This window comes from Cuculus canorus, chromosome 3 (genome assembly GCF_017976375.1).
Source record: "Cuculus canorus isolate bCucCan1 chromosome 3, bCucCan1.pri, whole genome shotgun sequence".
Lineage (NCBI taxonomy): Eukaryota > Metazoa > Chordata > Aves > Cuculiformes > Cuculidae > Cuculus > Cuculus canorus.
Genome location: NC_071403.1, coordinates 93,315,722 through 93,332,111, shown reverse-complemented (window position 1 = coordinate 93,332,111; position 16,390 = coordinate 93,315,722). Strand labels below are relative to the sequence as shown.

At 34.1% G+C, this 16,390-nt stretch overlaps 1 protein-coding gene across 1 annotated transcript in view; it reads right to left on the bottom strand.

Annotated features, from left to right (window-relative positions):
* USH2A (usherin) overlaps positions 1-16,390 on the bottom strand; it is a 386,799-nt gene that overhangs the window by 171,216 nt on the left and 199,193 nt on the right. Inside the window, exons 33-37 of the mRNA XM_054061157.1 lie at positions 15,533-15,692; positions 14,876-15,047; positions 10,231-10,378; positions 4,042-4,193; positions 1-89 (exon numbers count right to left, since the gene is read on the bottom strand). The exon at positions 1-89 is cut by the window's left edge and continues 74 nt beyond it. Coding sequence (XP_053917132.1) covers positions 1-89; positions 4,042-4,193; positions 10,231-10,378; positions 14,876-15,047; positions 15,533-15,692 — 721 coding nt within the window. The remainder of the gene's footprint in view (positions 90-4,041; positions 4,194-10,230; positions 10,379-14,875; positions 15,048-15,532; positions 15,693-16,390) is intronic.

Genomic DNA, 16,390 nt, shown 5'->3' with positions numbered 1-16,390 from the left:
CATTTCAATTGAACTTCTTTCGACCCATCAACAGTAGCAAATATCTCCATTGTTCCCCTGGGGGGAGCTTCCATGGTCCGAGCTTCTACCTGTAAGATCCATCATGAGACAGAGGTTTGTTGACATAGTTTACAAACAGGGAAGGATGAGAAATGCAAAATTTTAAGAAAAGTTATTTCTTTAGGAAAAAAAAGGTAACTAACACTGCAAGCATCCTAATTTTTAAGCATTTTACTTTGCATTAGTCTACATCTGTTTGAAGCTGTCCAGTAACTAACATAGGTGATAGAAAGACCCCTGCAAGGAACAGGAAATACATACTGCAAAAGAACAGAAGATTAATTTCTTGAAAACATCATTGCGCCTAATGTGGATGAATGATCTCAGCTTAGCTTTAGGGTACAAAGAAGTAACAGATGACCACAGGTTTCTGAGCTTCTGCATTTTAAAAGACAACTGTAAAGGACATACAGTTAAAAGCTGTAGTAAATTACTACAGGTATCTGATAGAGGAAAACTGTTGCTTGTGGAATATATGTTCCTCCCTGAATTAGCTCCTAACTTCACTTAACAAATTCAAGTTACACAATTTTGTTTAAGAGAAAACATTTTGTTTAAGAGAAAAATTGTAAATTTTGTTTAAGAGAAAACAAAATTTGATAAAGGAGCTGGAAAATGTAATGAATATGAAACATTTTCAATAAATAAATAAATAATCAATATTATAGAAATTTAATATTTACATTGAACATCTTGTAGTAAACATTTCATGGTGCAGAACAAAATAATTTGTTATTGTTATTTATGGCAACAAGTTTTTTTCTCATACATTATTTATTTGGTGTTTTCTAAGGTATTAGATACTTTCACACCTTTCTAAGTGCCTCTCAGCTGTAAGCTCATCGGAGTGCTAATAAATGCTATTTTTAATCTACCACACCTGCTCTTTCATCAAAATAACCAAACATACTTTCTCTGTCCTTGAAACATAAGTGTTTTACTTTTTAGCATGTAAAATTTGGAAAATGTATTGTTTATAAGTGACAGACTGTATCTTTGATGTCCATCAATGTCTCTACATGTGCTTCTCTATTCATACACTCAATAAAAGAGGTGGGCAGTTGCAGTAAAGTCAACAGGATAAACACATGCTTAAAGATAAACATATGCTTCACAGATTTATTGGGTCAGTGCCACACTGATTATTTGGATATTTCAGTCAAAAACAACCTTATGGAATAATTTATGCTTTCTAAACTAAAACAATTTCCTATAAAGTTGTGCTGCTAAATGCAGGTGTTTCGGTCTCATAATATCAGAAACACAGAGGAATAAATACCAAATAGCAACTATTTTTTATACTGAAGGGGATTAAGGTGTTCTTAAAACTGAATTTTGTAGCAATGTGCACCACATCCTAAACAGCTGCAACAGCTGTGTCGTGTCTCTAGCCTGTGACTGCTTCTCAGAAAATTCTAACAGTATTGTAAAGCCTTTTCTTTGTGACATGTTATTCTTTTCAGTATAAAAAATATTGAAGCACTGTTTAGAATCACTATATGTAGTATTCTCTACAGCTACACCTCTGCAGTGTCCTTTGAAAATAATATTCTGTGTATAACAGCACATTCTGTATGTAAACATAAGGCAGAGAAAAACTGTCATATTTACTTTTATAAACATCACTTTACACACAATTGAGTGATATTTTCAGATGTGTTTATTAATAAATTAATAAAAAGTACTCTGTTATCATACAAGTTACACTAAATCATAGCACAGGAATAATAATACTTGGAAAACATTGTCATCCATCTTAATTTAGAAAAAATAGTACTAGCATAGACATAAGCTGAAATCCTGAAATTTACTTTAATAGCAGTGGGTTGAGATGACAAATATTGTGTTGACCATTTCCCTTTATTTAGAAGATATTTACAAGTCTTAGCACATTTCAAAACCAGTAGAATTTCAGATCTCCTGAATTCCTATAAAGAATCCAAAGTATACACTATTTCTTCATAATCCATATTTTTTGGGGGTGTTTTAAGCAAAAAAAAAACCCCAATGAGAATAGAAAAGCAATATCTTGGTGTTACTAGAAAGAGATTGAAATTTAGCATTTTTTAATTTATGTGTTACCAATTTGATTCTTACCTGAAAATAAATCATAGTCACTGTAAAAGAAAGTTAAGCAAATACTATCTAACCCAAATAAAAAAGCTATTGAAACCCAGCAACTGCTAATACTTTCATAACTGCTTAAGATCTTCAGAGCCACTTTCAGAAACATAAGCCAGAGAAATCCTGTATTTAGGATAGTCACATAGCATGCGTTCATCGATTAGGGCACATTAAGCATAAGATCTGCAACAAAAATAGGTGGAAGCATATCAGGTTTGCTGGAAGCTGTTTCCCATACTATTTAGAGTAAAGGTGAAACATTTGGTTGTTTGGTTTTTTTTTGGGGGGGGGGAGGGAGGGAGAGCTGGGGGGATTTATTCTGTAATTGATATTAAAAATCTTTCAAAAAGTCAAATGAAGATGCAGTGCTTTAGCTTCCCGGTAGCATTTAGGTGAGCCTAAAAAAAGATGTTGTACTTCAATTCCCATGATTAGAGATGGATCACCGACTTTGGAAAACAGTTTGCTTACTGGCTCATGAGAGGCAGATGAGTATCAGCTACAGCGATCCCTACTTTGAATTGTTTCAAAAGTCAAGTTATGAGTCTGCAGCTCAGTGGAGATGTGAAAAAAAGATTACTAAAAATATGTTTTAAACACTAACTACTGCTGTTCTGTTCTTTTGATGTCTATTTCATAGGACAGAAATACTGAAACCATGCATATTTCATCTGTATGCAAAGTCTGGTAACAACTTGTCTTAATCATCACTACTAACACAATAGATTAGACTATTGCACATTGAATACCTTAAAACAAGGTTTGCTTTTGGGGTATATGTGAAGTTGTAAAAAAATCCACAAGAAAGACTGACAATATGCCATTCAAGTTTTTAAGAGTAAATATCCTTCAAAGCAGAGCAAGCTATAAAATGTTTAATGCTTATGAAGTCTAGTCTTCTACAGATAGACAATGTTATCAGCATTTGAAAGAAAGTAACCTTGGAAACACTATTGGAAATGAGACTAGCGAATTATATAATAAAAATCAAACATGTGACATTATAAATAATGATGGAAAAATAAACACAGAACAACATGAAAAACCACCAGATCTTCCTTTTCTTCTTTCTTCGTTTTATTCTTAGTTAAATAAATAGTGCACACACAGAGCTGAATTAAATAAAAAAATAAATCTCAGAATGAACATAGGTTTCTTTCTCAGTTATGCTTGAAAACAAACCTAAGCATAGTAGATATTATTCCCATTATTCATCAGCTACAGTACTGTGAAATCACATTGGATTTATCAGCTCAGCTATATGTTTAAAAACCTTCACCAAAAAAAAGTCTCAAAAGTCTTGGTTTTCACATGTCAAATTTAATATTCCTTTATTCTCAAATCCTGAAAAAATTGGGTATTGTATAAGACTGTCAACATACATGCAGTATAATATTTTGATCCATACTTGCATTCAAAAAATATTTATGAATCACCATATTTTGCTCCTGTATTGCCACTTCTGGCTTCTGCAATTCTCAGATTAACTTCAGGTCTTTCAGTCAGGCAGCTAGAAATTTGCTCATTACTGAAACAGTAACTCTTTCTTTATATCTGTCCTTATAAATCTGGTTAAACCACATCTGCACCTTTCAAACATATTAACTCTATTTAATTTCAGTATTGTGTGTTTCAGCTTCAATTTTTTACTTTCTTCACTTTACCTATGTTCTACTTTGGAACAGTGCCTAACAATGACTTATCAAATCTTTAGCGGCTCTTAAAGAGGACTTTTTTTAAATGTCACGTTTTGCCAGATGGGTTAGTACTGACCAGAGCGAATCATCACCATTTACTCTGATATTCACTGCCATCTGACATTTATTACACTCCCGGAATGCAAATTAATGTACTCACCAACGGACCCAAAGCACAACCTTTTGCAGTACATGCCTGGACTCTGAGGGAATGCAGACTCCAAGGAGCAAGTCCATAACAATAACAACTTAGCTGTGATGAATTTTGCATCAGAACACCATCCATATACAATCCATAGCTAGTAATAATACCTATAAAACAATGTGATATCATTCAATATTTAAAGAATTACAGAGTTTATTAGTAAACCTTTAATGCTATAGACATTAGGGTGGTAGTAGTACTATTTCAGTTTGCAGTTAAGCAGGTGTTTAGTAGTACTGTACTCCCATCTTTAACTGTTGAAAACTGCACCTTTTGAAAATCACTACACTGTTCCGAAGTTTTCCCATTAACAAACTTGTTTCTGAAGAGCAGTTAGCATCAACTTGGAATCGCGAAAACTAAGGCAATTTTGTCTCACAGCCTACTCTGCATATAGCAAATGAAACAAGAACTGGAAAGACAAAAAAAAAAATCTCATATCTTAACAGCTTCAGATGTAGGGAAAAAAATAAAGTGATCTACAGTATAATTGAAATGGTGAAGGACAGCTCAGGCCAGTGATATGACTAAAATAAAACAATAACAAATAATTTTACCACATAGAACACCTTATTGGTATTATTTTTTGTTGATATTGATCTCAGACTTACTGCATTTGCCAACAAACCAGATACTTCATTATTTTTTTTATTGGAAACCAGTTTTATCCACTTTTCTGAACAAAATCACAAACCACTACAGATTGCTGTTTCCTTCACAGTATGCTGTGGAAAAAAAATCCTGAATAAACTACTTGTTATGAATGCAATATGAAGAAAGAAAACATATTCCCAAACACAAAACAAGCATTGGCAAGTCTTGTAGATAGAGGAGAGGAAGGTCCTTCTGGTGTAATTTGCTAATACTAACTCAAAAATTGCAGGTGATTGCTCATCTCCTTTATAAGGAGATCTAATGATGTTCTCCTGAAGGTGCATGATAGGATGGCGTGGACTCTGCACGGGCTTTACATGCATAGTGTTTTGAATTTGATGAACTAAAGGCTGGTAAGACTTTAGAAGCTGAGCTTGCAAAGGAATCCTTCCTCTCAGAGATATTACTCCATCTTTTTAACTTCTGTATAGTCTCCTTTTTTAAAAGCTATTTAAGTGTGAAATCTTAATGACAGTAAATGCAAATTATAGAAAACAAGTTCATATTGTAAAAAATATAGCTTAGGTCATCTTTCCTTCCCTAAAAACTAAATTTTCTGAACTACATCGAGGAAGATTCTTGTTTAAACTGAGAAAAGATTTTCCCCTCTACTGAATTAAGAAACGCTTTGTAAATAAAAGTGTATATACAACAGTTGCAGTTGAACTTTGAAGAGTTATACTTCAAAAGATTTATATACTAAAGCAATGCAGAAATGAGTATGGTGTAGTGATTCACTGTATCCTCAATTCTTTTCTCTTCTAGAAAAGTGAGAGGCTAAACTCAACTCAGACAGCAGAGATGTGTGGGAGGAAGTCCTAGTAAATCTCACACTATCAATCCTACCACATTTGACAGGCTTTCTAAAGCAAAAATCTCTTGGGGTTCTGCATCTAGTTGCTTGTAGAGCAACAGCATTAATGGTTGATATTTGCACTACATTAAATAAACATTTTATATATATAAATATCTTTGAAAAAATATTACACTTACCTCAAATGAAAAATATTTAAATACAGACAGATAACAGCATCCCTAAATGTGAACACTAAGGAAGTGTTTTACATCAAAAAGCCCCACTGAAGTACTTTAAGAAACTACACCAGTAGCATTAACCCTTTATTGGTATGGACAAATCATTATTAAATCCTTTGATATTTATGTTACCAGCATGAATCACAATGAGATCATTTGATATTAATATGGGTGTCATATCTACCTCTATGGGAACAACACTGTAACCCATTATTAATTAGCTGGACTATTATTTTAAAGTGTTCCTGCAACCATTGTACTATGCAGCATCTACATTCTGAGAAGCAGCTTCCTGGTCAACTTCATAAGCTTTTGTTAGTGCCTCCAAGTTTCTTTGTGATTATTAAGTCTAGGTAGCTAGATTAAATCTGGGCTTCACTGAAGACAATTGATTATAGTACATATATGTTTCACTTTTCAAAATAAACCAACAACACAAATTAAGCTTAAAGTGAAGAAAGCTACACATTATTCCCTTCTTCTACGTCTCCCCTCCCTGGGTCAGCCATACACATTCTATCAATGATATTCCAGACATTAAAGATTAAAAGAGTTTTGAATCTAAAGTGCTACAAGAACTCTACTCTTAAGGTGCAATCTAGAGGTCTAATATTAAGCAAACATACTTTTGCTTACATCAGTTTCACTGACTACAAACACAGGTAGTCTCTTGGAAGCACAAGAATTTACAGGAAATAGTACTGGATTAGTTCACTGAATAATCTTATAGATCAGTTTTGACCATACCTAATATTTCTTATATAAGTTCCATATAGCCTTGGAAGATGAGGTCCAGATCAAGACTTGATTTTATCTATGACCTGTACATAAGTAAAGCAAGGTTTTTGAGAAGTGACCATCTAAGGAAGATTTTCAATGGTAAAAACAGATAAAGTCGCGTTTTTAATGTGAATGGATTTTAAAAGAGCACACCTCAAACCATATGAAGACTATAATAGATAGTCCTGAGGAACATATGATTCTTTATTGAGACACTAGAACGATGGCTAAAACAAAAACATTTGATGCTCCATGACATTTCATAAGCATCTCCGTATCCTACCTCAACTAAATGCTCAGTATTGCTTATATTACACTTTATACTTATGAGACATGTGAAATAGACATTTCTAGAAATAAAGGAGGATTCTACTGTAATGTGACATACCTGTGAGCCATGTTCTATCAAGCATTTGATTGTTGATTTGAATATAAGACAAAAGAAAATGTGCATATTACAAATATATTCGGCATATGATCTTCCAAATGTCTTTTTTTTCTACACCTGGTACATAAATGAAATTTCTGAAGCACTTTCCACAAAGAACTAGGTATATTTTTTTCTGGTTTCTATGAAATGAAACTTTTTCACAAAATAATGTAAATTTGCCTTAAATCCACCAAAAATTGAGCCCAGAAATTCAATATCCAGATATGCATAACATTAGCCTTTGATGTCTAGATGGCCCCTTATCACAAAGCTTGACTCCTATCACTGTGCTTTCTTTATGAAGAAGCCAAGTAGCCTTTGATCGTATTTGCTACCTTTTATTTCAAAGGTAGTTTATTAATCCTCCTTGACTTTTTTCGAATTGGTGGAAAGCAGCTGGACTCCATATAGATCAGGAGAGTATAGTAAAGTCCATCCTGTCCAAATCCCAGTCAGTGTAAACAGTCATTCAGCATCAACAGCAATAATAGGCTTTCTCAGCCCATGGGAATAAACTGTAACTTCTGTCATATAGTTCCAGAAAAAAACGAGAAGGGAGATAGTGGAGTGGCCCCAGAGAGCTAGTGAGGAGATGATAATTTACAATATGAAAATCTTTGCAATTCTAAGTTTTCCGCTTGAAATGAAGTTAAGTTCAGTAATTTCAAAAAGCACTACTTACATCTAGTAGACTGAAATTCAAGTTTATACTAATTAAGTAAAAAAAGGGAAATAGTTTCTATCCTTCTGCAAAAAAAAAGAGCTACATTAGAACTTGTGATTAAGGAAATATAACAGTAAAAATGCTGAAGTAAGGAAAATCGAGAGGAATTTCCTTCTGTGGTCTTTCTCACATTGCAGTCTTCTCAACTATGATATTTTTCAGCCTCCTACACTTTTTTAAAATACTGACACAGAGAGCGATTATAAATGATGTGGCCGGTAGGCAGTCCAAAAGATATGCTGAAAATGAACAAAACAAAGTCGTGGAACAATGCAAGCTTTCTTGAGTAAGCAGTTGCCATGTGAAAGGTTTTAGAATTTTTTTTTAAATTCTTTTTATGAAATAAGGAAAGGGATGGAAACAGGAAGTTGGAAAGAAAGAAACAGGAGAATGGGAAAATGTGTTGTGAGTTATATACTTGTGAAATGCAACAAAAACTGGAGGAGAAGAATAAAAATGAGAGAAATTGCAAATCCCCTCTTGACCGTTGTGCAAGTGTGAGCATGCTATGGTGTAAAAACAAAGTTCCTTCTCCCCTAATGCCCTCCTGGTTGCCAAATGCTTGAGAGAGCAATTCCTCCTACTCTTAACCACTCAGCAAGAGCTCATAGCTGGAAAGTCGCAGCCTTTCCCTGCGAGGCAGGACAGAGGCAGTTGACTTTGCTGAATCCCTTCCATCACTCCTGATGCTAAAAAAAGCCTAACAGCAGCATACATGGCATTCATGTATCACCACAAAATAACAACAGTCACAATGGAAAAATACTCTGTGGGCTTCAAATAACAAGAAGTTGTGAAAATACCAGGGAATATTTTAAAAGGGAGAAATACACATAGTAGGCCCACACAGGGTGTACACAGGATTACATAGGGGCGGGCTGTATGGCAAAGTTGCTAATTACGTAAACACATTGTTCAAAACCCCAATACAGAGGTGAAGAATGTTGTCATTGAGGCTGTTGAAACCTCCAGTTTCCATACACAAAGGGACAAGAGACAGAAGAATATAATTTGTTTTATAAAGCTCTCCTGATTTTTATCACATCTGTCACTCATTCAGTTTAGATTCATATATCTCCTAACAAGTGATTTATTGTATTTCCTAACAACCTATTTATTGTATTTGAAAGGAGAACTAAGCTGTACATAGTAAATGCTGTATTAACTACAAGATACAATGTGCAAATTTAGTCATCTATTCCCAACTTTTAGTTGTTTTAAAGGAAGCTTGTGGAAATCTATTTATCAAACTATAAGTCTTTTTCCTGTACTGGTGATACGCATATATAAGTATATGTTTGTATATATTTGTCCTTATTTGATTAGTTAAAACACTCTTTAAACACTTCAGGTTTTTTTTTTCTGCAACTCAAGGATAACAGCAGCAGGTCCTGACATGAACTATTACATGTGAAAAATGCATACTTCATTGAAAATTATTCAGACATTATGCACTAAGCCACACACATAGCCTTCAAGCCTTCCTTCTCCCTTTCCCTGTATCCCTCACTCGTCCACTTTTATCTTCCTTCTTGTCTTCCTCTAAGCCTTGGCCACATATGCTGATGGGATTTTAGAAACGGGGTTATAGAGTTTCAAAGGGGCTAAGAGGAAAAATCTTCCAACATAACTCCCATAAAAAGAAATATAAATTATCAACTATACTGTTTAACAGCAGATGATATACTCTTAGTTCTTTCTAAAAGTAGCATAAGGCCCCACAGAATATTACGTATGTGGAGCTTTATAATCACCAGTGTTGCAGGAATCGTTTAAAGTGCTTTGTACTGAAGTTATACAAGTAAGATGTGCTTTACCACAACTGAACATGGGGAAAAACTTGCAAGGAAAAATCGAAATTAAGGTGAAACCTCTGTGAGAAAGAATTGATATATCAAAATGATAAGCCAGGGGGGAAAAATAAAACCACTTCTGTTGCTTTGAATTCAGTGATTCCTGCATATCTTCTGCAATTGATTAAACTGTTACATGCAAGACCACATGACACTGAGCAATACCATTAGAAATGTAAAATTTGCTTAAAATTTTACAAATGGTTATTTCACAATGGAAAACGTTTCTAAATAAAATAAAGTGTATTATTTAACTTCCACTGCCATAGAAATATATAGCTTCAAGATAACTACATAGAATACAAATCTAATTGTTATTTCATACCAATCAATGTAAAAGAAATGAAGGTTTTATCGGAGGCAGAAATGAACATCCTAGACTAATAATCTCTAAGAATGCCTATTCCTCAGCTCAATTGTCCTAGAAAACATTAAACAATGAGATGCAGTACACAAGAACTATCAAAAGGGAGCACTTTTGAGCCACTGAAACTGTATGATAGACTGAAAACCACAATCTCCTAGCTGCAGACAATGATACTATCTCAGGTATTTTATGTGCTAAAATGATCATTAAAAATTAAGCACCACATATAAGCTGCCATTTAGAATATTAATTTACCTTTACTAATCATCTTTTTAACTTGAGGCTAAAAGAGTTCACTTACCATTCGGATACTCAGGCTTAGTCCATGAGATGTTAAAGGAGTCAGATGAATATGACTGGGCTTTTGGAGCAGGAACACCTTCTGGTGTACTTTCATCTGTTATAGCTCTGCTCGCTTCACTTATTGTACACCCACCTCCAGTGCAAGCCTTAAAATATACATCAAAATAAATAAGCATATTTCAATGTAATATCAATAATTTTAGCAATTTTTTTTGTAAACTTTTATAATGTTTACACATCTAAACATAGCAAGTCTGTGCTTTTCAGAAAAGACACTTTTCTTAGCATATATTTGTTTACCTCTCTTATTAAATAACAGTATGTTCTACTCATGATACTTAATTTTTAGGTATAATATAGCTAAAATCTTATACTTATTCTTGACTCACAGCATTTTGCATTTGACTGTGGGCTCTGATCACAATTAGATTTTCACTGCTTTGGCAGCTGCGGTTAAAGGGAATTACAGTACAATTTGTATCATTTGCAGTGCAAAACTCTCCTGAAATTGACTAAAAAGCCCTTACAAGTTCTAGACACAGAATATACTGCCCAACTTACCACACACTTAAAAAATCATCTCAATGTATTGTCACTGAGAAAAAAAGTGCCATTCAGACTTGCACTTCACGACAGCACACAGACTGTTGTGCAGAAGCAATTAAAATTGTAAAAAAACACTCTATTATAAATCAATATGTAACAGTTATTATTATATGTTTATGGATAACAAGTCAAATAATTTGTTACCAGAGAAGAAAAGATTGATTACATGATTTTCACATTTTGCTTGATTATGAAACAGTACTATGTGCAAGAATATGTGCCTATTGTCCCATAAAAAAGGCTATAAAAGTTTTACATGCACAAACATAAGACTACACAGCTATGGTCCTTACGTGTGCTGGTTTTACAATTACTTGTACTAAGATTTTTGATAAGGACTGGATAAGGATAAGGACTGATAAGGACTGGATAAGGACTGATAGGACTGCCTGGTGAAGTTAAAAAAGAATACTCAAGAATATATAAACCCTTCACTGGATTTAAAGATTTTTGGTTTAATGCATTGTTTATTTTTAATTTTATTGTTTAGCAATAAAATCAATCAAAATCTGAATTCAACAAAGATTCAGATTCAGACATAATTTCAAATCTTATGGGATCACCTGTGTTTCCAAGAGTTGTCTACGTGCTGAAGAAAACAGGTAGCCCTCTCTGGAACATCAGCACACAAAGGAAAAACAACCCCACTGTCCAGATCTCCAGGAGCAAAATGTTTCTCTCAATCTCGCACATTTTATTTGAAAGGATTAGCTTCCATTTCCAGTTTTCCAGCGTGTTTCAAATCAGAGAGCAGTCAACATGTTTCCTACTGCACTCCAATGTGTATACTTGCCTCACGGGTAAAAATAAGAATTGTTTGTAAACAAGAGGCTACTTTACACATCAAGATTTTTTCTATTTCACCGGAAATTACGCTCCTAACACAACTACAGAATTACTCCCTCTGTTCAGTCTGTGCTGTTAAACAAAGATGAAAGAGTAGGACCACAGTTTTGGGAGGATCTGAAAATGGCATTTAAACATGATAGTGGGTTTTTTTAAAGAAAAAAAAAAAGAAAAATCATCCTTCCAGAAAAGGTAGACTATTCTTCAAGTGATTTCACTTCTACTGGCCTCATGAAGTAGCCAAAAAGATGAGCTCTGGAAGACCTCTTCCTCGTACTTTCCTTACTGCCTTGCTGTTTAAGTTCCACTGAGCCTTCTTCAGCAGTGGTGGCTTTTTCATTCAAGGGCTCAGTAACAGCAGTTTTCCCATTCATTTATTTCTAGAATTTCATGTAGCTCGATTATTTTCTCTCTGAAACTAGCTGGGGTATGAAGTTTCCGATTCTTCTAATGAAAATCTGTAAAATAAAACTCATCTGCATTTTAAATAGCAGGCCTTTAAATTAATTCATCCAAATGGACTGGGCATTGCTGGGACACTGGCAATCCAGTGATTGCCAAAGCCATGAAATCCTACACTCAGGTCAAGCCTTACTGTGCCATTTTGAACTTCACTGGAAAACATATTTGAGACAAAATTTGCAAAAATACCTAAGTGTCTAGAGAGCCAAGGGACAGGTTGATATCAAGTAACAAGACACCTCACTGTGATCCTCCAGCTAGCATCTGAGCTAGCTTACCCACACAACACAACTGTAAGGAGATACTAGCTTAACAATTAAATCACAAAAGCGCTCAAGTCATATAAACGGATGTGCCACCCCAGCTACCAAATGCAGCCTTTCCGCTTTTCATTTGCCTTCAGACTGGCCTGGCTCACATCCACTCAGCTTAGACCATAGAGCAAAAGCAAGTTTCTTTGCTCAAGTAGACACAGACATAACCTTAAGGCTTCCCAGCTGACTCTTGGCAAGAAGCATTTGATTTGCTTATAAAAGCTGTTGTGCTTTTGCTTTTGTTGTAAAATTGCTACATATTAAATGGCAGTAATCAATTGTAAAATTGGTAAGTGCTTAGAAAGGTAAATACTTTGCTAGTTTTATGTTATGTTCTTTTATTAACCTTGTCATATAAAAGTTAAAGTCAGCAGCCTTTGATGTGCCAAAAGTTCTGCTGATGAGGATGCTCGTTCATGTGTTCAAAGCTGCAACTTTTGATAACGCAACTTCCAACTTCCTATGTAAACCAAAACCAGTTTTTGCATAGATACAAAGCAAAACTAATATCACCTGTGAAACACGGAAAAGAGAAAGGATCTAGGTGATAAAAATATTTTATTCTAGGTGATAAAAGTTCTAAGTCATAAAAATATTTTATTCTAACAAAAAAAACAGTAAGTAGCTAAAGAAGTTTCCAGTGCTGAAGGTATGCTATTATTGTTTTTACTTTAAATTTTTTTTTGAAATTCAGATTAAATTATATGTGAAACACTAAATATTTCCATTTCTTTCCAAGTGCAAGAATTTGGGTTTTTAGTGTTTCTTTTTGTTTCTGTTTTTTGGGTTTTTTTTTCAAGTATAACATTTGGTCAAGTTCAAGCTTCATAACTCTCTAATGTGACATTCAAGTTCTAAATTCATGCAAGTTCTATATACAATGGGTTCAAATGTTTTAAGAAAGCTATCACCTCAAAGATATTGGGCATTTCACGCACGTTTAGACTTGATGTTTTCAAAGATGCAGGGACATTTAGATCTTCTAACCTGCCTATTACAGACCCTTGTATTTTATCTAGGTAAATCGGGTTATCTTCTTCAACAGAAGAAATGATCTTTTTCTGACTTTATGGATAGCACTGATGCAATGCAAATGTTAAAAAAAAAATCACCGAAACGAAGCCAATCAACCCACCTCCACCAAAAAAACAAGACCAAAAAAACCAAATCCAACAAAGAAAGTGAAATAAAATACAAAGAACAAAGGTTCCTAAAAATGTATTCAGTAACTTCTAGAAAAGATGCACACATTGATGAAGTAAAGCCAACGCCCACACAACACTTTGTGGTATGAACATCACATCCCAAGGCAAAGCCATCAAAAGAAGCAGTCTCATTTGCTCTCCAGATCCTAGCTATTTATTCTCCCCAATTCTCTCTCCTTGTTCCTCCATGCACAAGAGCTGGGTAAAAGCAGAGAAGAGCTGTGGCACAGTAAAGGACAGCCCAAATTATTTTGATTGTCCTGCTTGCTTATAAGGACATAAAAATACTTGTTGAAGTAGTGCCTTAGTTTTGGGCATGATGCTATTTTATATGCTATTCAATTTACAATGCTGAAATATCTAGGTACAAAGGAATTAATTTTAACATGAATCTAAGCTTTAATCAGACTGAATATCCTTGCTTTTTCAAGTTCAAGTCAGATCCTTATCATTACCTGAAGGTAGCTTATTTTTTTTGTGGTATAATATTTAGAACATTCAAGAGCATGTTAAGAAAAAATGAATGCATACCCGGTCTACATAAATGTAAATTTATTCATAATCAAGAGCAGAATATTTTTCTGTGGCATTTATCAAAGCAAATATCCTTATATAGGTATTGTTATAAAATGAAAAGTGTGCTTAAAACACGGGACCATCCCATGTTTGTATGCATATATTTTCAGTATTTTTTGTGAGCTCAAGCTGTTCTATTTCATCACAAAATAAAACCAATGATAAAGAAATGCAATGAAAACACCAAGGTCTTCTAAAATGCTTTGAATAAACAAACTGCTTCTGAACTCTTCCTCTCTGCTATTTCCTTTTACAAAAAGATTTTATGAAGAAAGAGTGAATTATTGCAGTACAAAATATAAAAAGCTAACATTTTCAAATGCATGCAACATTTTCTTATGATTTGGGGCAGAAGACATTTTTTAATTCTTTCATATATTTCTGGTCAATTATCAACTACTTCTTATCCACCTTATCCTTGAAGAAAATCTGTACTTCAATTACATAGACATTTTTTGAGGTCCTGTTTGAAAACAAAGCACCTACTGTTGTTCAGGATGGATCATCCACCTTAGTTTCAGAAAAAAAGAACTTAAACAAAGTGGACATATGAACTATTAAGTCTTTAAGGCGTCAACCAAATCAGAATAATTTGCACCATTTTACACCTCTACTACACATCTTTAAAACTTACAGCTAGTTTTATGAGGTATTCAGTACCCGGGAAAAGCTGCTGAATAGTAAAATCAAGCAAAGTAGCTGTGCTGTTATAGATTGCATTCCACTCTGTAAAATTCTGCTCATTGTTGGCAATGTACATTATATAGCGATCTAGGATTCCATTTACTTCTACTGGTTCTTTCCATCTGCAAATAAAAGCAAAATATGATTAAGACGAACAAAGATTCAGACTGTACTGAAAAATGTAAGCTTTGTTTAGGGGACTTTGTGGGTTTTATTTTAAGAATTTGAAAACATAGTTGTACAACCATAGAAATAAATCTAAGGCATATTTTTAATGCAGTATTTGCACTCAATAGACAGATGATTACAATAACACACAAAGCAGAGGCTATGAAATGGGCACATCACCAGAACATTTCCTGCACTGAAGTTAGCAGAGGCTATGCCCATATGTAGGTTATACTGATTGCGTAAAGACAAAATGGAAATTAAGTTGGCAAGTGATAATCAGAAGGTTCACAGAAACACTAAAGTAATCACTTCTATGCATTTAATCATAATAAATTTAATTTTATGTCACAAACCCTTCCCCTGATTGAACTCACTGGAATTCTTGAATAAACTGATGTACTATTGTGTTGTCAGAAAAGAAGAAATCCTTACTTACTGTACATGTATTGTTCTAGAATCCAAAACTGTCAGGACTGGGGCATCTATGTGAGATGGTGGCAGCTGTGCTGTAAACAAGGTGACCTGGGAACTATTTGTACAGCCAGCAAGCGTGCATGCAGTGAGCAGAAACTGGTGTGGTGTAAAAACTGTTAAATCTAGGGCAAAAAAAGAAACATGAATTTACTTTGTTATTAATTTTATCTTGTTTTTCTGTAACTTTCACAGGGTATTGAATTCAGAAATACAAGAAGAATTGTAGCTGTTATATGTTTCAGATTCGTCCCAGAGAAGTGAAGAGGTGCTCATTGTTTAATAGCAAATAACTGCAAATTTTAACTACTAATAGATCTACGGAGTGCACTTTAGTTGAGATGACCCCATTGCAGAGTACACTTACACTGCAACGTACACCATGCAAACAAAACAAAGATGTTAGCCTCTTAAGTATTACACACAGTATCAATTTGTTACAGTGGCAAAGGAACACCTTTAAGATGATTAAATCAAATCAAGTAAATGGAAAAACAAGTACAAGTTCATTAACACAGCCAGATTAATTTTTTTATAAGTGCTGTATGATACACGAACGTCAAGCATCAACACATACAATGATTCACTCCATGCAGATTTCACTATAAGCATGAAAAAAGAAAAAAAGCTCATTGTTGCCACCACTGATAGTGGTCTGCTTCCTCCACCTGTTTGGCTTCAGTTGTGTGAACATCAAACATTTGTAAAATATATTTCAGTAAAGACAACTTATCTAATGTCAGAGCAAAACCACTATGAAACAGTTATTTATTACGAAACTATCTTGAGTTTCAGTTACTGCAAAGAAATGGTGAAAAAATTG